We start from the raw sequence: 26,197 nt of genomic DNA, 5'->3' as shown, positions 1-26,197 counted from the left end.
GAAAAGTGCAGCTACAGCTAGAATTTGGTTGTATTAATGGATGGATGAATGGTGTGAAATTATTCACTTATTCACCATTTAAAACAGTGCTCACAATGGATTGAGTTCATAGTTTCCATTTAAGGTAAAATGTGCATAACCTCCTTAAATAAAAAAACATAACTGGATATCAGGTTGGGATTATGTAACAAGCCAACAGCAGCCAGTCAGCTGACTCTTATTCCAGTCAGATCTACTAAAATAAATGATTTTATATCTTTTCCATATGCCTGCTTTCGTCTCTGTTGTTTCTTCATTTAGAAACGCTTTCACAGACGTCTCACAGTCCTGCGGCCGGTGAGCTCATGGAGGCGTGTCTGAGAAAACTGGCAGGAACAGGGACAGTCGGACAAAAGGCAGACTATTAAATATAAAATCCAGTTATAATGCCATGAAGATCTGGCAGAGGGTTTTTTTTACACAGCTTTTACACTTGACCAAACCCACAGCGAGCTGTGAAAATGTAGCTATGGTAAACAAAGAAGTTACATTCCTAATGAATGGTATAGGGAGCTGGTACAATGAGAGAGACATGATGAATGGATTAGAAGACATGGGCATCATGCACAGACCACTTACAGTAAAAGTTTTAGTTTAGTTTATTGGGATCCCCATTAGCTGCAGCATTACAACAGCTGTTCTTCCTGAGGTCCTCGCAACAGACTTTACACAGTGACAATGCAACCATTACAACACACAACATTAATCATAAACAGGATTAACAGGACACGACTAACAGACACACGCATTCAAACATCCCACATCTTACATACAGTAATACAACACCATGCAGTGTTGTCATCTGTATGCATTTTGTGAGTCTTAATGCGAGTTTGCGTATGTCTTTGTAGCTGTGTTTTGTCTCTTTGTTGTTGTTTCGCATCTCTTAGTAGTCTTTCTAATTTCAGTCATTTTATCCCCAAAATAATGTTGACTCTTTTTGAATTGTTTTGCAATTCTTAGTTGTTTTCCAGCTCTTTGTAGTGTTTCTGGGAAGTCTCTGCAGTTGATTTGGACCTCTTTGTAGTCATTTTGTTTTCCAGTTCTTGTTAGTTAGGCTTTTGTGGTAGTTTTGCAGCTGTGTGTTTTTGTCTCCTTTTGAGTTTTGGTAATGTTGTGTCCCGTTTGTTGTGTCTTTGTGCGTTTGTTTTGTGTCTCCTTGTAATCAGTTGTGGTGTATCGATGACTTTCCAACAAGAGATGTAAACTTTCATTTTAAGCATAGCTTCTGGAAACTTTGGGCCCCTCTCTCTTAGCCCTACGAGCTTATTTTTTATGTATTTGTTCATGTTCAAGTTAATACAGTATGGACTACTTTCACATATTCAAGTATTTTTTTCAAAAGTCTTGGCTGGATTTCCACAAGTAAAATTATTTAGTGGCATTCCCTCATTATAATACTGTGTTCTCAACATGTAAATGATTGATGAACCGTCACTCTAGATCCTTATTAAGTGACTTTTAGATCCACTATAAGCAGGCCCAGTTCTACGAGGGTGCAAAAGATTACATTGCATCATCATTTTACATTTCTGTAGCCTCAATTAAATGGATGCAAAAAAAGAGGATAGTATTGTGTTTATAACATTCATGGTCTGATGGTCATGACAGGTGCACGTGACCTGGGGACCACATGAGGGACCCATAACACCTACGCTATTCTCCATTGCTGTTGCCAGTCACTAGCTGCACCCTTTTTAGTCTCAGATGCAACCCGAGTCATTTTGATCCAGAACCAGCGGTATCATAAGAAAATGCCATCTTTAAAATGCAATACCAACCCCAAGCACATAATATGTTGAACTGTAAAGAGAGAAATGTAAATATTCTCAGCAGTGGCCCCAATTTGCTGCACAAACAATAGTTTCACTTTCATGCCACTGTGAATCAGACTCTGCAAGTTTATGAAACACAGTGTAGCGCGCACACAGCACTGAACTAATTAACAGGAAACATCAGACTTATTCATTTCCACTTAGGTATACAAATCCTGACATGTTTACTGGGATGAAATCTTATTTTTTTCGGTAAATCAATCTCAAAGCGATGTTTTATGTAGTTTCAAATAAAAACAAGTAACTTATCTTGCACACTAGCTCAGTTTACTCACTTTTTTTTTAGATAAAGTTTAGGTTTAAGCTGTCACACACGACATAGAGTTGGTTTATCAGGGGCTCAGATTTTTCCATTTTACCTCAGTAATTGATGTGCCTTGTAAAGATAACAGCTCTGACCTCCCTGACCCAAACCAACAGTAGCCCGCTCACTTAAATGAATTTAAGTAGTAAGTAGTCATTTGTGGGTCTCACAGATGTGATTGTAGCAAAAGGTTTATAAGTTCTGATATAAGTTCTATTTACATGTATGGTTATAGTAAGCCTAGATGGTATTAAAGTTTCTATAAACTGTAAAATACATCATTCATGTGTCCTGAGTATTTAATTGAACTGTTACTAATGTGCAAGTCAGCATAACTAAGTCTGTAAATGAACATTGAACCAAACTAGCAAACACAAAAGTAAACAATCCAAAACAACAACAATTTTACAAATTTATATTTTCAAAATCATTTAACTGGAAGCAAAAAATGACCACCACACTGCTTGATTTGAATACTTATTGTAAAGCAGATTCATGTGATATGTCTTGGGGAAACAGAATACAATGACTGGCAGCTTCCTGCTAGCTGTTGTTGACATTAGCCCGTAAGAGAAGTAGCTTACCTTTAGCTTTCGAGGCTAACTCACAGTTACAGCTCAGCTTGGTCAGACGGTCCTATTCTTCACTGTCCTCCTCTTGGTGCTCGTCCTCCGTTGATGGTGCCTCGATTTCTGCTCCATGTTATCGGTTTGCATCCTTGTTGTTGAAACAGTGACTGTTTGTGAGCATCCTCCTCCACTCCTCATATCTCAGATAACCAAAACAGTTAATAATCAGCTGATGATCATCTGACCTTGTTGTGATTTCAAGACTAGAAATGGTTAGAATAATGTGTGTTAATGCTGTCATAAACACGACATATTAAAGACAGTATATTCCATTAATATATTGCGATCAATTGTTGCTTTGAGTGGTTGGAAATGAGTTCTGTATAAAACTACTTCTGTATAAAAATAAAACAAGCTTTCAACCTAAGAGTCAACATGAAGCATATCATTTCAGCCTTGGAAGCAAAGCAGCTAGTAGTAGTTGCATGCATTTGCTAACTTTAGGTGTTTTTTTTTATTATTTAAATGGTAAACAAATCATATTTTAGCTTCCATCTCTGAATCTGTCTCAGAGTAATCCAACAGACTGTCTAAAGTACGGCCACACATGTAGAGATCTTTTCAGGGGGTAAAAATAAAGTCACTGTAGTGCAATATACGGCTTACCTTACACAAAGTCATACTGACCTATCATTTTCATTTTTGCCACTCCATGACTCTTCAGTCATAAATGTTGTCTTTTGTAAGAAATCTTTCAATTAAAACTGACATTAGGATCCCTTGATATATGTGACACGGCTATTACACTTGAGATCTGTAAAGAGTTAAAGGAAGTTTGGTTCTTCTAGCACATATGGCAAATAAAGATGGCAGGCGACAAAGATGAAACTCAAGCATTAGCCTATATCTAGTGTGTATCTGAGAGTTGTGAATAGCCATGATGCAGGATGACATGTTGTTCACAAATCTTTAATTTCACTTTACAACCTTTCTTTATGCCCAGTATTAATAGCCAGACGATACAGGAATAAACAAATACTGTTAGCAAAGGCGCTACGGTAAAGTCCTTAACGTACAAAGAACAAACAAGTATAAAGAAGAAGCATGATTTAGAATATTTAACTTCCGCCCTTGGAGAGGATGATTTTGCTATCTTTAAATTCAAACAAAAGACACAATGTGTTTTATTCATGATACTGAAACCGAAACAAACATGCCTCTCCTTCCTGAATCTCTTCACTCGGTTATATTTTCACTTTTTAAATTACAGTAATGACTGCATAAACATTTGTTTGTATTTGTGAAAAATGCTCCACACCATCATATTAGGTTTCCAAAAACTTCTTTTGACTTACAGCGAAAACTTTGCACCCCTTAGCAGCAGGACCAGAGGGCTGCTATATTTAAGGCACAATCTGTAAGCTAACTGTAAACAGACTAGAGATATGAACATATGAAGCCGTGACACATTGATCAACATGCTTCCAAAGAGAGAAATATCTAAGATATTTTCTGATCAAATATTCTGTAACAGCAACATTTGTGAAGGTCTCAGTACAAACAACCTTTACTTTTTTAATCAAACACTTCATGCATTTTATTCCTTATTTGAATTAAACTGTTAAATGTTAAAATAGATAAAGTGAGCCTTTAAAACCCTAAATAAAGTTTGTATTGAGTCAACTTCAGACTGCTTATATAGTTGTGAAACGACTCACTATTGGTGCTCAGGCTAAAGGCAGATCATATGACTGAGGTAGAACTTTGTCACTGCTAGAATCATTATGTACTCTTCTATATACTGTAGTTATGATGAAAGGAGCAAACTATGTGAGAAATGTGGGTAACACTGCAACTGAACTGCAGTTTGGCTCCGCTAGAGGTTCTGAAACGGCTTTGAGTTGGCATATTTGAACAGATTATTTTATTATCAGGGTTTCCCCTGAGAGCATCTGGGCTGAAAAGGTGCAGCAGTAAACGGGTCATCCAGACCTCGTCCCCCGATGGTCCAGGCATGCAAAGGCCCCACAGCCACCGAGCCTACAGCAGCCTGCTGACCGATCCTGGAGACCACCCGATGCACGGCCACCGGCTGCTGGAGGAGAGGGGCCTCGGGGCGCGGAGGACGAGGACGATCACCGACAGACTGAGGAGCAGCAGGAGAAGACGACGCTCGGACCAGGTGACAGTGTTTGAGGGGTCGGATCTGCTGTGATCCAGACTTCTTAAATATGTGAGTGTTAGTAGAAACGGCTTTGGTGGTTTCCTGCCTCTTTCCAAACGGCGCCTGGAGGAAAACATCAGATGCGTCAGCAGGTTGACAAGAGGCAAAGGAGGAGCTGCTGAGTGCCATCTTGCTTTCTTTTTTAAAGGGAGCCAGCTGGAAGACATCAGAGGGGACTGGGCTGCACTGGGATGCTGCAGGTACTAAATGCAGGCCAGTGGAAGTAACTGGTATTGTTTGGTGTTTTAAGCTCCTTTCATCTGATGGCTGCACGTGTTTATTATAGACACATGGAGCTGTCGTCCGCTGGATCTTCTGACTCTCTTCCTCTTCAGTGAACTGCTCAGACGCCTCGGTCCTCGCAGCTCGCTGTGCATTACTGTTGAGCTCCCTCTGCAGGTCTGTGTGGGAAAGACGGGAGAACAGGAGGAAGACCGCTGAATTTCTTGCTTATTATATCTTCTAATACAGCAGTATAATATTTTTTTTAAATATTGTATGTATGCATGAATAAATAATATAAACCACCATAGAAAGGAAAACGTGAGGAATGTTGTATCCTGCAACTCGACTGAGTTTTAGAGTTCAGTAATGTTTGGTTGGCCTGTCTTCCATGTTTCTTCTTTTAGTGTTAAATCTGTTGTGATGAGTCATTTTTACTCTGTGATGGACAATACAGTGGCTTTCTATTCAATGCAATGTCTACTGAGACGGTTCCTCTCAAGTGAAAGCAAACTGCCATAAGCTGTTTAAATGGAAATGTTGCATTTAAAGATTATAAAAGGAAATCAGCAACATTAGTTATTCTACACTGAGTTTCAGAGGACAATAAATGTACCAGTCTTAAGTAGGCTATATTTCTATTTTTAACATCACAATGAGAAAGCATTTTTTGATTTTGAACCTTTTGAAATTGCTCTGTAAAAAGTTGTGAGAAGCGAGGAAGACATTTGACAGTTGACGAATAAACTTGTGTTTCCTCTACAATAAAAAACTAAACGTTGGGCTATTCATCAGTCGGGCTATAATTAGGATCCTAACCCACTCAGCAGAGGAAGCTGTTTCTTGGATTACATTTTGACCGGGCAGATATAAAGTCATCCGTAATAAAAAAAATTAAAAAAAGGTAAAACAATGAAAGACTGGCATTTAATGGGGCATGAAGTTGGAAGTTTGGTCTTACCTGAGTAGATTAACCTGCTGTCTGATCAGAGTAAGAAGTGAGTTAGTGAGTTACACAGTTTAATGTTCCCTCCTAATGTGCAACAATTTAACAGATGATTAACTCGATCTGATTCTCTCCTCCAAAGTCCTCCATGCAGATATCTTTGTATTATGTCAGAAAACAATCATGTTTGTGATTGATCAACTTTTTAGTAGTGTTGTAGTGAAATCGGTCTTGGTCTAAAGACCGGTCTCAGCATTTTTACTCGGTCTGGTCTTGGTCTCAGACTGGGTGGACTCCGGATTTTAAGGAAAAAAAACTCTTTCTTAAAGAAAAATATATTTCAATTCTTTCAGAATTTGATTTTTAATCCCATGGTTAAGACCACAACCCTCCTGGTGTTACGGTCTAAGTGAGTGACACACAAGATGATGATTTAACTATGGTCTTGGTCTTGTTTCAGTTTGCCCTGCCCTGGTCTTGGTCTTGATAGGTCTTGATCCCTAAATGTCTTGGTTTGGCAGCACTCTGGTCTTGGGTATGTCTTGGTCTTGGTTAGTGTTGTCTTGACTTCAACACTAATTATCAGCTCAGAGAACTGGCAGTCTCTTGATTTCTTTTCCATTATTTTTAGTTTAAGAAAATCGCAATAAAAGAATAATCACAAGAACAGCTGTTCTTGGCTTCCATGGAAGAAGGTGTTAAAACGATACACCTTTTGTCAGAAACAATAACAGCCCAACATTTTTGAGGTGATCAAATGGTTTCATATAGAACAATGTGGAGATCAGTGGTGTATACTCGTATAGACAGTGACATATTTCCTTTGACTGAAAAAGTGATTGATATCTAATGAATCCAAACTATGTGAAAATATCATAACCAATATTATGAGGACAAATGGAAATCTTACAATCAATACTCCACACATTGACATTCACATTTGTATTTTATTTGCCATCCCTTTATAATTCTTTAATTATCTCACAAAAATAGAAGGAGCACATGATACCACAGCTCTGACGCAGGTTTGGGCCGTAAAGACAAAGAGGCGTCTCAAAACACTCAAATAGTTTTCAGAGAAATCGACAGCGTTCGTATTTGGCAGAACAACAGAGGAGATGAGGGGCTTCTGTTTCACATCGAGGACTAATCTCACTACTTTGCTTAGCTTTAATCGATCACGACAGCACATTGGCGGCTACAGGGAGAAAGCTCGGGAGTTGCATAGGTTCAAACAGTGACTGCTAATGTTGGGAGTCGTTCAATGAGAGGATCATAAAGAAGATGATAAAACAAAAACAAAACACCTTCAGCTGTACATGCAGTCTCCACAGTCATACACCCAGGAGAGTGTTTCTCTGATACCACACACTCCTTTATCTTCTCACAAACTCTACTCCAAGTACTCTCAAGATTGGAGGTAAATTACGGTCAAAATTGAGATGGGCAGAAAAACAAGATATGTTCATGAAACTCCTGAATGTAAGTAATTTGCTTAAATTCAGTTATCAGAGATTCACTGTGATTTATCTTTCTGCTGCTGTCTTGAGTTCAGTCATTTTAAATATAATCATACATATTGAATGTATGTACAGTAATAGGATAACTTCTAACTAGCATCTGTAAACTTTTAACGAGTTATCTTCTTTATTAGCACTTAGCAAAGCCGTTACTGATATGTTCATTATTTTAAAATCTTTCAATGTTATGAGGAGTTATTATTTTAACTGTACTTTCCAGAGAGGAGTATGTTAAAGCTTCTGTGAGGAACTTTCGGTTTGTGTTGATTTTGGCGCCCCCTGGGGACCATGCAACCCCTTTTATCTCTATGCTGATTGTATGCAGCCTGCTTTGTTTTAACAGAGAAACCTATAACGCATCAAGAATCTTTCCTGATTCAGCAGCTGGAGATAATAACTTCACATGACTTTAACTACACCGCGGCAGCGTTTACAGCCATCCAGAAAAAAATTAATAGAAATAATCAATTTTGTTGCTGATGGTCTTGTTTACTTTTGCACTTCATAGAGAGACAATGGTTTTCATTTCAATCTGTTTCATTGGCTGAAATCTTCTCACAGGAGCTTTAAGTGGATCGTACAGCATGCTAAAAAGATTCATTCTTAACAAGACAAAATGAAAAAGGCAAAAAGATGGAGGTAGTCTTCCTACTGTGATGTGTGTGGGAAGAAAAATAACTTTGTTTGATCCTACAGAAACACTTATATTGCTGATTGGAGCTGATATTTCAAACCCTGGGCAGCTGATTGGATGCTGCAGCAGCAGTGTTGTACCTTTTAACCCTTTCACACGTTACAGAGCCCCTCGCATGTCACCTAACAAAGTAGTTCTCTAAACTGTAATATGGAGCTCAGACTTTCAGCGCACAGTAAGGAGCAGTCTCAGAGAGAAGGATGTGGCTCTAACTTCCTGAGAGAATTTAGAGGAGGGGGAGGGGGGGGGCTGTGCTTTCAGAAGAGATTTTAATGACAACGTGGTTCACAAGCGTCGCCATGTTTTGCAGCTAACAACAACACAAGTAGGCTACCAGAAATTCACATCCAACAATTCTGACTCCACGCACACTCACACATACTTATCTTAACACTGTATATCAACACACGTGAACAGAACATTCAACAACACTGCCATGCTTTTTCATATGAACTCTGTGATCACTAAAAAAAAAAAATAATAAAGAACAACCGGGTAAAGCAAAAAACAAAGCTTTACGGAGCACGATTCAAAAGAAAAGTTCTACTTCAGCAATGAAATGAAACAGTTTTTTTAGATGTTCAGCGCCCCACTTCTTTTTTTTTTTTTTTTTTTTTGCCTTTTTTTCTCCCAGAAAACTCTTAACTGTTTGGAATAAAAAATATAATCCTTCATAGGTTTACGTTAACAAACATAACACAGGCTCACTTTTTCTTTTTCACAGAGGAGGAGGAATAAGACATGGGATCAGGCCGTACCTCCAGGTTGAACAAAGACCGGGATTATCATCTATACATTATAAAGTACCGACAATTATAGAGCAGATATAACCAAGAAAAAAAACTTTCTCAACACACAATTCCACAAAGAGGAATGAAATATGTATATATTCTTCAATATTATTCATTGGATTATGGTGTTAAGAATCATAGATTTTTTTTTTGAATTATAGACTAATATTTATTTCTTACATTCATTCTCTAACACTCTATTCATATTAACATTTATTAACAGGAAAACCATGTCATTTATGGCTCATATATATATCCACATACAGAGTGTATGTACAAAGATATGTATACGAGATTTCACCAGTAAAGCAATATGTTTCTCACAAGTAAAGCTTTATGACAAGGACTTCATATATACACCACTTGTATGGTCTGGAGAGGAGCCTGCAGGGGTAACAGATATCTATTTACATAAATTAGGAGTAAACAAATGACAGGAATGTCGGGAGGATTGCACAATGCAGGATGAATGTTTGTGGTGACATAAGAACGAATAGAAGTGAGTGAGAATCATTTTTGAAAATTGCCATATTAATCATCTGTTTGTGCCCAAAAAATGACCCAGAGTCACTTATGATCTCTATATAATAACTACTTTAATTCTACTGTTTCCTACTTATGTTGATTATTTAAATTATTCTCATGAGTTCATGCATTTTCTACTGATATGGCACACTCCTGTACATACTGTTATGATCCAGATAATTCCCTTGTAGTATTCTGTAACAAACTGTTGCTTACAAGAATAACAGCAAATGAAAGCAGGTGCCAGTGAATGTTTGGAAATCATACTGTATGTGTTGTTGTTAAACTCAGAGTTCAGCTGGTTTACTGTCAGAGGTCCAATCATCTGTCCTTTGTGCCACATATTATACTATTCTTATTCTTCATTTTATTTCCTGGCACTTCTCTGCTTAGGCTGATCTAGATGTTTTTTTTTTTTAAAGACCAATAAAAACTTTTATATAGCGCATGGTGCAGATGCATTAACAGCATGTCAGACCACCTTCTGTTAGTCCAGTAACAAACAATCTGGAAGCAAACGATGGCGCAAGGCGCAAAAAGGTCTTCTTCAGCCCCTCAATTATTTGTAGCCGTCTTATTGAGGTCATATGTTACTATGACATGGTTATCTCACATTACTTTATAAAGCCAGGTGCTGTTGCTATCACTATGACAGATTTTAACAGGAGTAGGCCCACCTGCCTGTTACTACCTGTTTCTAAAGATGCAGGGAAATACTTTGCAATTTACTTCAGATCACGTTTTGGTCGGTCATTGGCATAATCTGTCACAAATGCGCCTGACCTCGGGTCTTTCTCAAACCAATCCCTCCCCACTCAGCACAGTTTGAGCTCTGTTTGACGTCACGCCCACCGATGGGTGAAGTATCCTTTGTTCAGGTGGAGGGTGTGAAGACAGCAGCAAGTTTTGGGACAAACTCCCCCTCACGCCCACAGAAACAGGAACTTTACGAAACATGGTTTTATGCAAAACCACTCAAATAACATGTTGTCTACATAAATACCACCAGGCAGACTCATTAAAATCCTCCTCTTATATATGACATAAAACTCTCTATGTTCTTAGTGGCTTTGCTTTCTGTAACAGCTTATCGATTCAATTTGATGATTATAAGATGATACGTTTTTGCAAGTCCCTCTAAATATACAACATAAACACTTCACGGTCTTCACATGTACCGTTTTCAAGACTATACAATCTTGAATTAAACTTTTAGATTTAAAAAAAAAAAAAAAAAAAAATTCTGTATTATACTAAAAAAATCTTATTCAGAGGTGTTTAAGTTTGTGTGGGTGATAACAAAAAAAAACATTTATGCACGGATCGTCTACCATGATGAACAATAATAGTGGTTACACCTGTTCAGTAAGGGAGCATCGTCGCAGACTTGCTGTTTGAGGATTTTAAAAAATAGTCAGTCTCACTCCACACTCAAGAGATTTTGGACGGCATTCAATGACGGCAGACCGTCCAACACGAGAGCGCAAATGGAGGGGAAGTGTGAAGGGAGAGGTTTGAGAAAGGTCCCTCAGCTCATTTTCAAATGGGAGATGGTTGTATCTCACAGGTGGCTGCAAACATATCTGCTACTTACTCACTAAGGGCACTTCAAACTGTGTCTGTCATTGACTTGCAGACACTCATGCGCTGTAGTGCCAAAGCTGTCCTTTGAGTGAAATGACCCTCAGTGTCCTGTTAACAATGACGTTATGTTATGGCTGTTTGTTTCCAATCATTCAGTTAATTTGATGTCCTCTTCAGTCTAATCTATAGCAGCTAAATAAATTCCATCCACCAGCCCTGACAGAGGTCACATTTATGCTACTGTGAAAATCAGGCTACATGACTAAGTTTCCCTTTAACAGAAGAAATAAACTCTTCACTTTTTCATGGTTCGACTCGAAAATGTGCAAATAAATCAGGGCAGGAGAATTTTAAAAAGGCATACGACGACAAGTTCACTTGTGCACCATAATAACTACAACCACTTATAACTATGCCTATTGTACATCACAACAATGATCTTCTATTGTTTGCTATTAGACATAATGCAATATTGTTCAAACAAATGGGATAGCAATATTATCTGGTGATTGACGGAGATATGTTTAGAAAGGATGATGTTAGTCTACTGGCCACTCTTGAACAGATGGACGATACATGATATGTAGAGAATTAAACAAAGAGAGGACGTAAGTGAGAGAGAGAAAGAGATGAGAGGTGAGGAGAGGCAGATAATGCGGTCGATTCGGCAGAGCAGGCGGGGATGAAGAAGCACTGACAGGCTGTTTCTACTGTGGCAGCTAGAATGGAGATAACAGCTGGAGGGAGGGTGCAGGAAGCTAGTTATGGCAACAGTGTCAATTGCTGTTATGCTATGCCAGTCTATAATCCAGTGTTACAGCTTCTACGGAAGGGGGGGGGGGAGGGGGAGGGGGGCTGGTTGGGCGCCTACAAGTCGATGAGCTGATCCACCAGCATCATGGAGCGAGCCAAGCTGGGCAGGCTGGATTCAGAGCCGCCACTGTTACTGCGCGAGTGGCCTCCTGAAACTGGCCGGAGAGACAGGGGGAGGAGGGGGGGGGGGGTTTAAAAACAAGTACACAGAAGGGAGGAGAAGCAGAGGAGCAAGGGGTCACAACAAGCAGTTAAGGACAAGGAGAGAGGTTGAGAAAGAAGGAGAGAAAGAGAGAGCAGAATTTACCCGTTTACCTCGAGTGGTCTTCAAAACATTCTTAAAAATGACTTTTTCATTAGTAATTAAATGGATCAGCATGCAACTGAAAGGAAACCCAGTAAACAGCCCGTGTCTTAAAACCAAAGCCTGACCCACCTGAGCTTCCCGAGAGAATGTAAACACTTACCTTGGGAGTTCTTTCTGCCTGTGACGGGAATGGGATCAAACTCGTCCTCTTCGCCAGCCTCTGCTGCACCCACTTGCTGGGACTCGAAGTCTGAGATCAGGAGAGACGAGTCTGCAGGAGAAAGGAGAGAAAGCTTGAGGACGTGACAGTCATTTTGTTTTTGATGCAGTTTGTGTTAAGCGAAGAAAAAGAACATTGTTGTTGGTTAGAGGAGAAGCCTGCTCAACAAAGAACTCCTAAATATAGTAGAAATGTTCCAAAAAAGATCAATAAGTGGAACAACAACAAAAAAAAAAAGACAGCAGGAGCTCTCCAGGGGTAGAAAGAGTATTTTAGTATGAGGAAATATCAGTAATAATTACCATCATACAGCTTATGCACAGTCAGGCAGTGATTCAGTGCTGAAGCTGTCAACCATAGTCAAATGGTTTAATTCCACCACCGCCAAGAAAACAAAACCAAACTAGGGCGGGTCATCTACTGGGTCAATACCACCGAAAGGATTTTATTTCAGACTTTGACATCTCAAAGGAAGGATTCAATTGTACAACTTTCCACAGATTGGATTTACAACATGGAGCGTGCCATTCGGAGTGGATTACCGTAACCATTTCCCTACCAACTGTGGAAACAGCAATTCAGATTATAGAGACTTTTTTGGATTACTTCTTGTGTTCAAGGGCTCTTGAATCCAAATCGTATTTCCTGTACTGGATTAATAGTTTTCCTCCCTAAATTTCTTTGTCCAACAGCAAAAGGAATATTCTGCTCACGGCTGAACAGTTTCCCCTCCTATAATCCATAATGTAACAACAAGTTAAAGACCTTACTCATTTTTATATTGTGTTACAAATGAACTCAGAATCAATGAAGAGCTGTATTGACCAATCACACATCAGGAGACTTCAGCGTGTGCAGGAAAAACAGTCCATATGAAACCAAAAGCAGGCGAAATTCGATCCGTGTTTATGACATACCGGCTTCCATCAGCGGTATCTTGACAATGATTCATCTGTCTCTATAAACAGATATCTGTATAAAATGAAGCTAACAATCAAAGATAGAAAGTTGATGCTTTGTTGAAAGGACAATCAGCAACTATCATGGAAATATAGATGTTTTCTTTTTCTGAACTCAAACAGTATACCAAGGTTCAAAGTCAAAATGATATAAAATATATATTAAAAGTCAATATCCAATCCAAGTACTATCAAACTATTCGTGGCAAATCTTGTTTTAAATAGTTGGAAATATTAGAAGCTGTTGTACATGGTACCCTAAGGTTCAACCGCAGACTTCATTAGATTCTTTTAAATAAGTTCATGTAAAAAGTTTGACCTGCTTTAGGCTGTCCAGAGTCTCCAGACAGCAGGCTGAAATCATCCAAAGCAGAGGCAGCAGAGGTGGGAGCCGAGGAGACGGAGGAGGTGGTGCTGCTCGCTGCCGGAGGGGCGGACGGACCAGAGATCAGAGAGCAGCCCAGGAGAGAGTCGTCGGCAGTCAGAGGGTCTGAGGTGAATCAAGAGAACCGAGGAAAGTCAGAAACAAGGAGGATGTTTAGCTATGGGTCTCTTAGAAAGTGGACAAGGATGCCCTAAATGCTTTGTATGCAGTAACCTTCTGACATAGGATCCTTCTACTAGTTACAAAGCTGTAACATTCAGGGTTTTATATCCAAGATATCTCTTAGGAAATTCAAATAAATAATCTTCTCTAGAATTTTAAACATTACTAATAAAGACAATAAAACAGCAATGGTTATCTATACAGGTATTTGATTTAGAGTTTTTGAAACACCTTGTTTTTTTCATAACTGTATGGCACTGAACACATTCTGAAACATGTCTTCAAAAGCAAAGCCCCCGCATACACATACTGTACACACACCTTTCGCAGACTCCTCCACAGAGCCACCGAAGGGGTCAGACAATGACAAGAGGTCGGGAAGCATGAGTGAGGAGGGTTCTGGAGATTTGAGCCCCTCAATCAGCTTCTCTGAAGGCCGATACAGAAGAAAAGTACGTAAGCAAAGCCAGCCACAAAATCAGAGAATTTACTGATAGAACAAATTCTGTAACAGCAGAAGAACAGATTGGACTTTGTTCTAGTGAAAATACTTCGTTCAAGACTTTGTGGAATTGTGAATGGGTTTAGAGTCAGACTGGCTGACGAACGTCCATATCATTATTTATTCATATTATTATAGATTTTTCTAACATAGCAATTTAATGATAAAAAGACAAGACAATCAATGTGGATACAATATGGATGAAATGACAAGAAGTGTTTACCTGGTGTATCAGACAGCTCAAGGGAACAGAAAGCATCCGGCAGAGCCAACAGCGAAGCCCCCGAATCCACATCAACAATGGCTGATGGTTTTTCAGCTGGAGATTAAAGAAAGATGTCCAATCTAAATAACAGACTTTATACTATAGTGACATCTAATTCAAACTCTTTCTTTAATGGATGTGATGCACATGAGCAGCATCTGCTTAAAAGCTTCTTCAAGCTAGCAGATGAATGGATCGGGTTCTTTAAGAGGTTTGCCCAATGGTTGGATATACGACATGATATTAACTGCAAACTCATTCAGCACAACACTGGTGTATTAAAGGTGGGAAAAACTAAACACGATTTTTGTTTTTTACTGCTAATCTCAGTTAGAGCTATTTCTAAAAAGAAATAAATCAATTAGCTTTGTTGTGTTGACATCAAACAAGCATGCCAACAAAAACAAAAAATCTGTATTCATACAGTACTTCACACACACAGATAAAAAGGCTAAACCTGCTAAAAAGAAATACAAAGAAAAAAAAAAGAAAAAACATGGAATATGTTTTAAACTTGGAAATCAGTTATTTTTTGTAAAAGTATGTTTTAGAAAAGATTTTAAAGCATTTTTAAAACAGTATGTCTGAAGACTTTTAAGGAGGAATGTGCGACTTTTCTATCCAGTAGATGTTGCTCTTGAGCACCAGCATGAAACGAAAAAAAAAAACTGCTGTTTGGCTGCACTTCTACCATACTGAAGCCTCCGCTCTCCTTCAGCTTGTAAGCACGAGAAGTTTAGCACAAGAAGAGAACAAAATTCTCGATGGCTCAATCTGCAATTGCCTGTGCCCGGCATTACAGCCCCTGCTGTATTTATGTGCAAAATGTTGGACATTCTTTCTTTACAGACTTTCTTGAAGTAGCTTTGCTTCTTCACCCTTATAATATAATGCTTTAAAAGACAGTCTAAGGTCTAAGAGAACCATTACATTGAATAATTCTAAGTGTAGCTGTTACTACATAAAGTAAAAAAAAAGCTTGTGTCTAATTTGTCTCATACATTTAAATTGTGTTAGAATTCAAGAGAGGTGACATACCGCTTTCTTGCGATATATCTTCTTCAGTCGAGGCCTGCAGGCCTGGAATCAGAACCTCAGAGGGTGCTGGCTCGATTTCTGAAGGTAAATCTGAAATAAGAAAAAAAAAGGAGAAGAAATCCTCTGCTGTTAACATTTTGGTCACATTACAAATATACTTAAAAACATGCATACAAATGCAAAGATTACCAGCAGGCTTTGCTTCATCACCTCTGACTTCCTCTCCAGTGAGGCTGGAGAAGTTGTCGTCGTCAAACGGGTTCCATGCAGGCTGTGTGGGGGTGTTTGTTGATCCGGCTTTGCTCGGGTCCTGGCCTGCATCACCAACAGCAGGCTGAGTGCTGTTTGGTGGAGATGTAAGTGATCTTAAGTAGACAAAAAAACAACAACAAATAAAATATTATAATTTTTTTTTTTAAAAGGGAGAAGAATTAATTTTTTTCCTTCAGGCGAAATTTAGCACACTTTCACATCTTACTGGTTCAGAGCAGCATCTCTGTTAACTTCCTGTGGTTGATGTGTGGAGTCACCAGTAACACTGCTCAGCGTGGCATCACTTGGTGTGCGTTGATGGCCTCGTTCTTCAAAAGTCTTTGGAGAAGCGGGTGGAGTCTGATGAGAACAAGACAGAGAGGGAAATGTAACGTCTCAAATGTGTTTACATTTTTAAAAACAATTTGGTTTAAATTTGCGTAAATTATTTTTGTAATCTCTCAAAGCCATACGCCGGTATATGTTTTGTTTTTTTATTTTATTATTTGAGTAAATTTTTGGCTTTATTGGATTGGACAGAGGGGCGAGAAATGTTGGAGAGAGTGGGAGAAGACATGCATGTGTGAATGCTTAACTGTTCTTTATGTACTTGGCAATAAACCCCGATTCTGATTCTGATGCAGCAAATATTGAATCTTGAATTTGAACCCATGGCCTCTGCGACAAGGACTATGGCCTCTTAAGAACAGCCCTTATCACTGAGCTAAATCAACATATTCATATTTTTTGTTAGCAAAAAGTTAAAAATTAAGTAATATAATTTATGGTTATAATTCTTAACAAACCGGGATAAGAAATATTGATCTGAGTCTTTGATTGTGAAGAAGTATAACAATTCATGGACAAATGGACAAATGGACATGCTTCTTCAAAAACAAAAAGTAGGAAAGGTAATTCAGTCCAACAGATCTAACATTATGATGATGAAATAATCACAGTTTGATGGTGGATGCTAAACACAGAGCCACTTACATTCTCCGCTGCTTTTTGGCTGATGTCGGTGCAGGGGAGCGGAGCCTGCTGCTGAGATACCTGCGGAGCAGTTTTGGTGGGTGAAGCCTGAGCCCCTGGCTGCGGAGCTGGGCCTGGCTGCTTACGTCGAGCCGGGCGCTGAGGAGGGGCGGGACTTGATGGAGTCTGATCAGCCTGCTGGGAGGGGGCACTGACCGCAGAGAGAGGTGTGGTCTGCTGCTGAACTGTTGGCTGTGCTTGAGGTTGGATGTCAGCTTTGATCACTGGTGACACGACCGCTGCTGCTGCTGTTGGTGTATTCTCTGCTGCTGGAGCTGCCACTGTCTGCACCGGCTACCACACAAAAACACAAGACAGAACATGCTGTCACTCATTGGACTATGTTTGTAAACCGTCTTAATACAAGTCCCAGAATCAACTGCAATTTAAAATCTGAGGAGCACTGACACAAGTAGTTTTAGTTATTTTTAAATGATCTGCTTTACAGTGAATTGATAGATAGTCCATCATTTGTTAAGGAGAACAATTTCCTGAACTATTCCAGGAAGTACTCCAGCTAATTGTTATTCACATTTACTCAAAGATCTAAAGACCAGTAAGGATTTTCCAAAATAACCAGATGACATAAGAAAATTCCTTCCGTATGTTTCCTTTTACACCCCCTACCCACTTCCTATTCAAAGAACAATAATGTTTTACAATCTTGGAGTACAAATCACACACACCGGCTTCAAGGCATTGTTCAAACTGAATTTTAAACCTTTACTTAAGCGGATCTTGCAGATCTTGCACCCTGGTCAACTTTACCTATATCTCTCTCTTAGGCCGCATTGACTCAATCAGAATTGCAGGATTGACTTCAAAGGTCCTATATTTAATCCACATGATACCCAATTCTTTTTTTTTTTAATTAATGATTTAGAGTATCGAGTCATCTGCAGGTTTACTCTACCTAATTTTTACACTATTACTGGACAGCAAACATTGCTGAGTTAGCGATTTGGATGTTCACATTTTGGGATGATGGGAGTATTGTCTGGTCTTCCACAGGACTAAACTCAAATTTCAGATTTCTCTCCTCTGCTCCCCCTCTATCTATCCATGTCCACCCCTGTCCATTTTGCACAATTTAAAACTGAAAAAGTGTTCAGGGTTAGTACTCATATAACCCTCTTCAAAGTTCCTGTTTCTGCCCAGTGTAATCTGTCAGTGTGTACCTGTTTCTGCAGAGCTGCAGCCTGACTTGAATTGTTTTGTGACTGGATGAGAGGCAGAGCTGAAGTCTGAGCCTTCTGTGACAGCAGAGCTGCAGCTGGCTGGGAGAGGTCTAAGCTCACTCCTGTGGGATGTTACAAAGAGCACAGACTGCACATTACTCATAAGCATGGAAACATTTGAATCTTGGTAACGATACAGATGCAAAAAAATTCAAATTGTATAATAATGTACATCACAACGTGATCTACAAATGCAAATAAAAGACTTGCAACAGGTGAAAAAGCTGGGGTGTGAAAGACATCATGACATAATCCCTTAAGGCATGTGGTTAGATTGCTTTCATTTGCATTAGTCTTAACCTGCATACTTGATCTGCTCCTGTAGAGAATTGCACTTTTAACTGTGCACAGGATTAGAGGGAATCCTGTACTCATGCACATCTTTATTCTAAGGCTCATTTTCTTTTCCCTGTGACTGATATTAGCAAAAGAGGACAGAGCGCTGTACTCACCCACAGGCTGAGCCGCACCACCAGGGAGATTAGCCCGCTTGCGAGGGGTGAGAGCAGCAGGCTGGATGGGTAGGATGCCAGCCGCAGGCTGAGTATGGGCTGCTTTGGGCCTCTGACGAGGGGTGATGGAGGTTTCAGTGGTGGGGACTGGATCTGTCAGTCTGGCAACACAGGGAGCATGTTGGCCGTCTTGTTAATCATTGAAAATGGTTTAACATCATTATTTAATGAATGTAAGTGTACCGACCCTGCCTAATGATTTCCACTAAATGTAATGTTACGACAGCATTAACGGTAATACAGTGTAAGCAGGGCATGCTTGCCTGGGTTTAGTCTGGCTCTTCTTTGCTGCAGCAGCCTCGCTCGCTTTGATTGGCTCGGGAAGTTTAGTAGGAATCGGAGAATTCTGCATTATGAAAAAGATACACAAAAAAGTCAATTTTGAATTTTCACAGGACAGCATTATCAGAAATAATGGCACATCGTCTCTAAAAACTTTCTGACTCTTGTAATTGGCAGTAAAAATTAAGAATCTCATCAACATTTCCCTCGGTATGTTACTGATGTATTTGTGCAAATTTTACCCCCCATAGTGTGAAAACTGGTGGGTCAGACAGGGAACCCAGAGCACATCGTACTGAATACGACATGAAGATCAATTACTGATGAGAGAAAGCAAAGCAAAGTCCAAATATTTCTGCTGACACTGGTGTTTAGAGAGACTGACCTTCACATTCTGAACGGGGCAGGTCCGATGAGCTTGTTTAAAAGCAAAGAAGGACACCTGATAGATATCTGGCCGTTTGTCGGGATCTGGCTCCAGCATGTACCCTGCAGAAAACCCATGAAGAAATGAGAGAAATGGAAACATATAGATGTACTTAATGACAAATGACAACAGAAATCAAATGTGTATAGACTGAGAACATTAATCAGGACTGACGAATGAGGCAGTGAAGATCATAAGAGTAGCGGGAGTTGTCAGGAATTGTGAAACTGCCATCACAGATGGCCACCTGGCTTTCACCAAAGGGCAAAGTGAAGAAGCACAACTTGTACAGCAAACAGCCCAATGCCTGGAGAAAACCACCACATGCCCACCCCGTCACACCACACACACACACATAAAGAAGAGAAGAGTAGGAAGAGAAGATTAATCAATAACACTCAGGAAAGTCACAAAACAAAAACACATGGCTAAATCAGAAGCTTTATGCTTACACTTTGAATGTGTTTTACAGCGCTGGAGTCAATAACCTTTAACTTATCAATATATATACGGTATGTCTGATACATCTGTCCTCTTCACTCACCCAGACATCTGCTTTCGTTGTGATAATCTTATTGTTGTAGAGGTTCACCATCTCTGGGGCACGATATGATAAAGTAGTGTACCTGATAGAAACAGAACAAATCATAATGACTAGATCAGAGCTAAATAAGAAAGAAAACAACCAGATAATAATGTGGAACGGAAATTACCCAGCCTACTCAGTATTTTTTGCTACTAAATGATTTTACCGATAAAAATCAAATTCACATCAAGGAAACCTTCTCTGCACACACTTATTACAATATCAATTGCTTTGCAGAAATCTCTGGTCCAAATGTGGATGAGGTAAAAAAAAAAAAAAAAGAAAAAAAAAAAAGGTAATCAGCCAAATAAAAATAACCCAAACAAACGACAAAGCTTCTCATGGATGGAAAACTGCTGATCATTTCCATAAAGCCCCGCCCCCAAAAAAAGAGGTGCTAATAATTGAAAGCTGCAAATACTGCCAAAGCACAAACTTTTTGATCTCCTCTTCTACTGTGGCCACTCCTTCAGTCTGCGGGCTCTGGAACTTGTTGGTGGCGCTGCCAAAGTCACACAGCACATAATGACCCTTGTCATGCAACAGTATGTTCTCCACCTGACGGCACAAGAGATAAGAAACAAAAGCAGTCACGAACATGTAGAGCTGCTGGGATTCTGGGAGTTTTACTGCCTCCTGCAACATGTGCAGTTGAATGATGAACAAAAAAAAAGAAACTCAAGGTGAGGCCATGTCTGTCGATCACGACTCCTGCACTGCATATACAGTGGCGATGCTACATGTGCTAAATCTACTGAGTGACTGTTCCCTAAAATGAATGCGGCAGACACGCTGCAGATGACTGGACTCTCAAGGTTTTTGAAGTATTTTGACAACTGACAATGTCCTCTCCCTTCATTTCAGAGTTATCCATAATTTAACAGTTTCAGCTCACACAAACACACACGTATAATTGACATGTTTTTTTTGCCTGTGTTTCTACAGATAAAATGTCCTCTGCTTTAACAGGTATGAAAAGCATGGGCTGACTGTCCTAGAGTTACACACTGGACAGAAGTGGAAAAATGTGTCACCTTAAGGTCTCTGTGGATGATAGGTGTCTTGCGCTGGTGCAGGCGAGAAACGGCATCACAGGTGTCGCAGAAGATCTGCAGCACCTCTGCCTCTGTGAAGCCGGTCTGCAGCCTCTGATTCATCAAGTTGACCACCTGCCCTCCTGCAAATCAGGCAACAAAAACATCAGAGGGAATAAACTCACTGGTACATGTCGCACCTTTTTTACAACACATATACTGTTCCAATATATTGTGTTCAAACCTTCTCCTTGGTGTTTCATTATTCTGCAGGTTGTAATACAAATCTATCATGACAAATGAAAATGCTACACATGCTAACACCATCTTCCCCTTTCAGAACTCACCCTTGCAGTAGTCCATCAGAATAAAAACCTCCCATACATCCCGGGATCCCATCGCTGTGATACTGGAGTCTAGATAACCAACAATATTCTTGTGACCGACAAGGTCTTTCTGCAAGAACACAAACACACATCAAGAGTATTTAAAACAATGTTTTTATTATTATTTTAACACATTAAAAAAGATAGTAGAAACAAAAAAATAATTTGACCACAAAAAAGATTTGAAGAATTTGAATATTTCCAGACTACGCTGCAGTGAATTATGACAACTGATGAAAATGTTGCTTAATGTTGAGCCTTCTATTCAATCTGATCAGCGTTTAGTGATGCAGTGTGAGGTCATTGCCTGCAGAGGGAGCTGCAATGGTGAGCTGAAATCAGCAATGTATTAGGTAATGAAAAAATGTCAAGTACTGCAGCTGAGGTTAAGCACAGTCTGTGTGTTTGTGTGTGCTTGTGTGCGTGTGTGTGCGTGGCCAGATGGAGACTAAACGAATGAGACAGAGATCTAGACAGAGAAAGCATGTCATGTGTCATATATAGAAAAATAACCGACATCATCTCGGACTTAAACTGTAGGATATTTCCGTTCTGTTTAAAAAGTAATACTCTGCCCTGAGTTGTGAAATGTTCAGACTGTAAGTCGGTCGAATGCTGATACCATCAGCCACTTCACTTCTTTGAAATTTAACTTCTTCCTTCCTTCCTGAGTTTTTTTTAGACGCAAATAAACAAATTCTGTGTGTGGATTCAAGGACTGTAAAAGTCAAGCTACAAACTAATGCAGGGAAATAACACATTAATACCACTGATATTTCTTGTGGCTTGTGATACACAGTCAGACATTTAGCTCTTCGGTTTTAAGACAAGCAGGCAGACAGACACATTGTCCTAAATTCACAAGAGACACAATATGGGAAAAACTAGAGCTTCAGAACATGTTGTCATTTTCTTCCCTTCCTCATTGTGAAGCCTAAATTAAACATTTTAAATAATTAAAAACTAATTATCAACAACTAGTCCTTAAAGGATGGATGTTGTTCATGCGAATGGCCCCTCGACTTGTTCTACAAAAAGTCTCAGGAGAGCAGAACATGCAAGATGATACTGTGAAAACAAAAATTGAGCACATGAGAACCAGTTGAGTGAATACAGAACAACTATCAACACAACCCTGCTGCAGGCTGTCAGTGTACCAAAAGGTTCTCCCCGGATAAAATAGATTAGAGATACCACAAAAAAAAAAGTTTTTTTAATTTGCAGGCCCAAATATGAATTGCTTTTGCACACATAGAAAACCACATGAACTCAGTGTGAGAACAAACAGAGAAATATTTAATCTCAACGACTCACCATTATTTGAATCTCGCACTTGCACACTTGCAGATCATGCTCATTGTTGACATACATTCTCTTCAGGGCGCAGCGCACCCCCTGATTTGTTTTCACAAGAAAAACAATCGCAAAACCACCTGCAGGGATTAGACAGAGACCACATGAAACAGTCAATCCTCATGAAGATGATAGGCATGTTACCAAAATCTTGACAATGAACAGTTGGGCAGATGCATAGAGGCAGATTACAACATTATAAACTGATTTCATTACAATCAAATCAAAATGTAGGATATGACACTCCAGGCATCACTCCAAGTTGTCAGGCATCGGGATTCTTTATTATTTAACTCACATACAAGATTTTACACCCAATTACAGCAACAAGTTTAGTCTGCATGTAGCCTTACATCAAAAGCGACAATCTGGACCAAATGGAGCAGCCTTATAGCGTCATGTATTAGTCATGTCATTGCTGCAGGGTTTACGTGGAGGCCTACATTGAGGCCTAACCATCTGGTACAGCTCTGACCACAAATTCACTTTGCCGAGTTTCGTTGTGACCGAATTATCAATTTCCGTCAGACTGAAATGGCTTGTTCAGCAGCCTCGACATGACACGTGTTAAACGGCATTGTATTGCACTGTAGCTCTATAAATCTGAAAGAGACACCAATGGCCTCCGGTGCTGGATGACGATGAGGGTTTCAATTGACTTCAGCTGCAGAAGTGAAACTCCCGATCTGATGTACAGGAACCTTCATCCTTCATAACATACAGACAAAACTCTGGATTTGGAAATCTTGCCAAGTTAGTGGCTTGACGCACTTATAAGAACTCTTCTGCAGACATGATTACAGTAGACACGGTCAGTAGAAAAGTGGGGAAAGTAAAAAGTCTGTAGCAGAGTATTTCAACAAAAGCATACATTCTTATGCTGTACTAAATGTTTTTTTTGTGAAAAGAATCGCATTCTTTGGTCTTACATGATGTGTAAAAGAAACTGATGAATACAATGACTGTATTTTGGTCCCTACTTCAGCAGCAGTCATTTGTCCCTGATGCCAAACAGTCTTATAAAGTGGCCACCCCTGGGTCTGTATGGAATATTGCAATCATGCGTGATTCCCAACTTGTGCTGTACACACAAAAAAAAACTCATTCATTCATTTAAAAAAAAACAACTCCAACAACTGTACAGACACAGCCAGGTCTCCGTCTCCTTGAATCACACTTCTGAATCATAAAACAGCTAACAGGATACTGTTGTTAGTCAGAGTCCAGCTGAGAAAAAGCAGTAGGCCTCTAGTTTGCTATTTGATGCAGAGCTACATCATTCCTGTGGTGGATGGCATAAGGTTTCATCCCTGGTCCGTCATGTGACTCATCAATCAATCTCACTCCAGCCTAAACAACATGCATTAAAATAACAATTTAGCCTCTTCGCATTGCAAACCAACCTTCAGCAATGATCTCCTCCACAGTGACTTGGTGCTTCCCGACAGTGAAGGCTTTGCCAATGAAATTTCCGCCTGCATGGCTGGACCCAGAGCTGCAACCTCCTCCTCCAGAACCAGGCCCGGAGCTCACCAACTCCCGACGGGAATCGAAGAACTTCCTCATGTTGTCGCAACGACGGGAGGAGTAACTCAATCACAGAAACACAGATGAACTGCTTGTGTCCTGTGTAGTTAATTATTGCACTAGATAGACAATACAGATCAGACTGTGCACATAAAAGGGTCCGAAGCTTCAAGTAAGTCTATTTACAGCCTCAAAACATGCAGTGATCCATTTGCCACCTATGATGATTTTGAGATAACCCAGATTTTTGGTGGCAAAATTCCCATTTGCTTGACAACACACGCTAGTTGGTGGTAGCTTGAAGCGGCTAGCTGTTATGTAAGTGAATTACACCACCCAGGAGCATAAAGCATCTCCGGAGAAAGTCTCTCTTTAGCTATCCATCCAGCTGCTCACGGCCGGCTGCTGCTGCTGATAACATTAGGTCCTTCTCCATCTCGTCCGGTCGTTACAGAGCTAGCTAAGTGCTAGCTACTTACGCGCTATGACATTTCGTGTAAGGTTACCCAGGTTATCCTCTAAAGATACTGTCTTCAGTGCGAGATATCCGCAGTGTAATTCGTTTGGTAGCGTTGCCCGAAAAAATATTTCCATCCTTAGCCAAGTGTAGCGACCGTTACATGGCACATAGCTACCCGTCAAGCTATTTAATTGCTCCCATTTACGATAAAAACTATGGTTTCAGAAAGCTAACGTTTAGCGCGTTTCAGCCCCTCTACAAACAAAACGATTATTGATGACAGGGAACTACAACCTACGTACGTTGCAACTGTAGCTACAAATACGAAACCACACAATTTAAAATCCCCAAAACGTCAGTCAGAGGTTAAAACCCCAGCAGCCTAATCTCTGCAACCACAGCAATCTTTGGCTGCCAGCGATATCGCAACATCCTAGCTGTTGCTGTTGACGCGCGGATGGAATTGTGGGTAATGTAGTTCATCGAGTAGCTGCAACAACGCCCCCCCCCCTCCTCCTCCCTGCCCCCAATGCTGCGTTCCGGTGAAAAAGCGCGTACTGAAAACTGTGGACAACTGTGTATATTATAGATTGGTTCACAGCATAGACTGTAAACATGAAGGTTCACACCGTGGTTTCATTTCCGAGACGGAAAGCAGTTCACGAGTTTTTGGAAAGAACCATACAGAAATACAACTAATTGTGACAAAATGGCTGGATAGCCATCATCGTCAAAAGGTTTTAAATAAATTAAACACATTTATCATGTATCTGCTTTCCGTTTTTTGTTCATGTGAATGTGAAAAAGCTTGGCAAAAGGGCACATAAAATGTTGTTTATTAGTGTCCACCAGTAGGTTATAAAATTAGGCCGATCAGCTCATTTAGTAAAAGTCGTAGCCTAGTTATTTATATCACACTGTTAAAGTTATTTGTTGCAAGTACAAGTTTTTGAGTAAATTTAAATAAATAAATGAAAAAATATGTTTATGTAGGCTTGTGAAAGACCAGAAAACTGAATTGAGATAGGCCTATTCCATTATATGACAGGCCCCTGTATATTAAAAAAAATCTAATTAGCCTGGTCTCACGAAAAGGGTGATCTTATCATTTTGTCATTAACTGGACTAATGGAGTTCCGAAATTGCCCAAAATAGCACTTTAACAATGCGTGTTTGTTCAATGCAAAAATCAAACAATAACAGA

At 39.7% G+C, this 26,197-nt stretch overlaps 1 protein-coding gene across 3 annotated transcripts; it reads right to left on the bottom strand.

Annotated features, from left to right (window-relative positions):
• Window positions 1-3,700: 3,700 nt before the first annotated feature.
• Window positions 3,701-25,452, bottom strand: LOC132992515 (AP2-associated protein kinase 1-like). 3 transcript variants are annotated; one of them, XM_061061844.1, is made up of 20 exons: window positions 24,410-25,447; window positions 22,968-23,086; window positions 21,615-21,723; window positions 21,268-21,410; window positions 20,670-20,791; window positions 20,192-20,273; window positions 19,822-19,954; window positions 19,606-19,709; window positions 19,202-19,284; window positions 18,879-19,039; window positions 18,367-18,488; window positions 17,150-17,482; window positions 16,383-16,516; window positions 16,094-16,269; window positions 15,905-15,994; window positions 14,825-14,920; window positions 14,421-14,528; window positions 13,872-14,042; window positions 12,534-12,644; window positions 3,701-5,372 (listed from the first exon to the last, which is right to left on the bottom strand). In XM_061061844.1, the coding sequence occupies exons 1-20, from the start codon at window positions 24,570-24,572 to the stop codon at window positions 4,678-4,680; spliced, it is 3,255 nt and encodes a 1,084-aa protein (XP_060917827.1). In that variant the 5' UTR covers window positions 24,573-25,447; the 3' UTR covers window positions 3,701-4,677. The 3 variants fall into 3 exon arrangements, with proteins under 3 accessions (XP_060917827.1, XP_060917828.1, XP_060917829.1); XM_061061845.1 differs by having other exon boundaries at window positions 16,115-16,269; XM_061061846.1 differs by lacking the exon at window positions 3,701-5,372 and adding an exon at window positions 7,067-12,221 and having other exon boundaries at window positions 24,410-25,452.
• Window positions 25,453-26,197: the final 745 nt, after the last annotated feature.

This window comes from Labrus mixtus, chromosome 17 (genome assembly GCF_963584025.1).
Source record: "Labrus mixtus chromosome 17, fLabMix1.1, whole genome shotgun sequence".
Lineage (NCBI taxonomy): Eukaryota > Metazoa > Chordata > Actinopteri > Labriformes > Labridae > Labrus > Labrus mixtus.
Note: the sequence above shows the minus strand (reverse complement) of the source record. Positions and strands in the feature narration are given on the sequence as shown.

Excerpts from the sequence above, each read along its gene's own strand:
- LOC132992515 (XM_061061844.1), bottom strand. The coding sequence starts at position 24,572 with ATGAGGAAGTTCTTCGATTCCCGTCGGGAGTTGGTGAGCTCCGGGCCT. Across the intron at positions 18,489-18,878 it reads TGGTGCGGCTCAGCCTGTGG|GAGTGAGCTTAGACCTCTCC; the intron begins GTGAGTACAGCG and ends AACATCCCACAG. Across the intron at positions 14,529-14,824 it reads TGAGCTGTCTGATACACCAG|AGAAGCTGATTGAGGGGCTC; the intron begins GTAAACACTTCT and ends ATCGGCCTTCAG.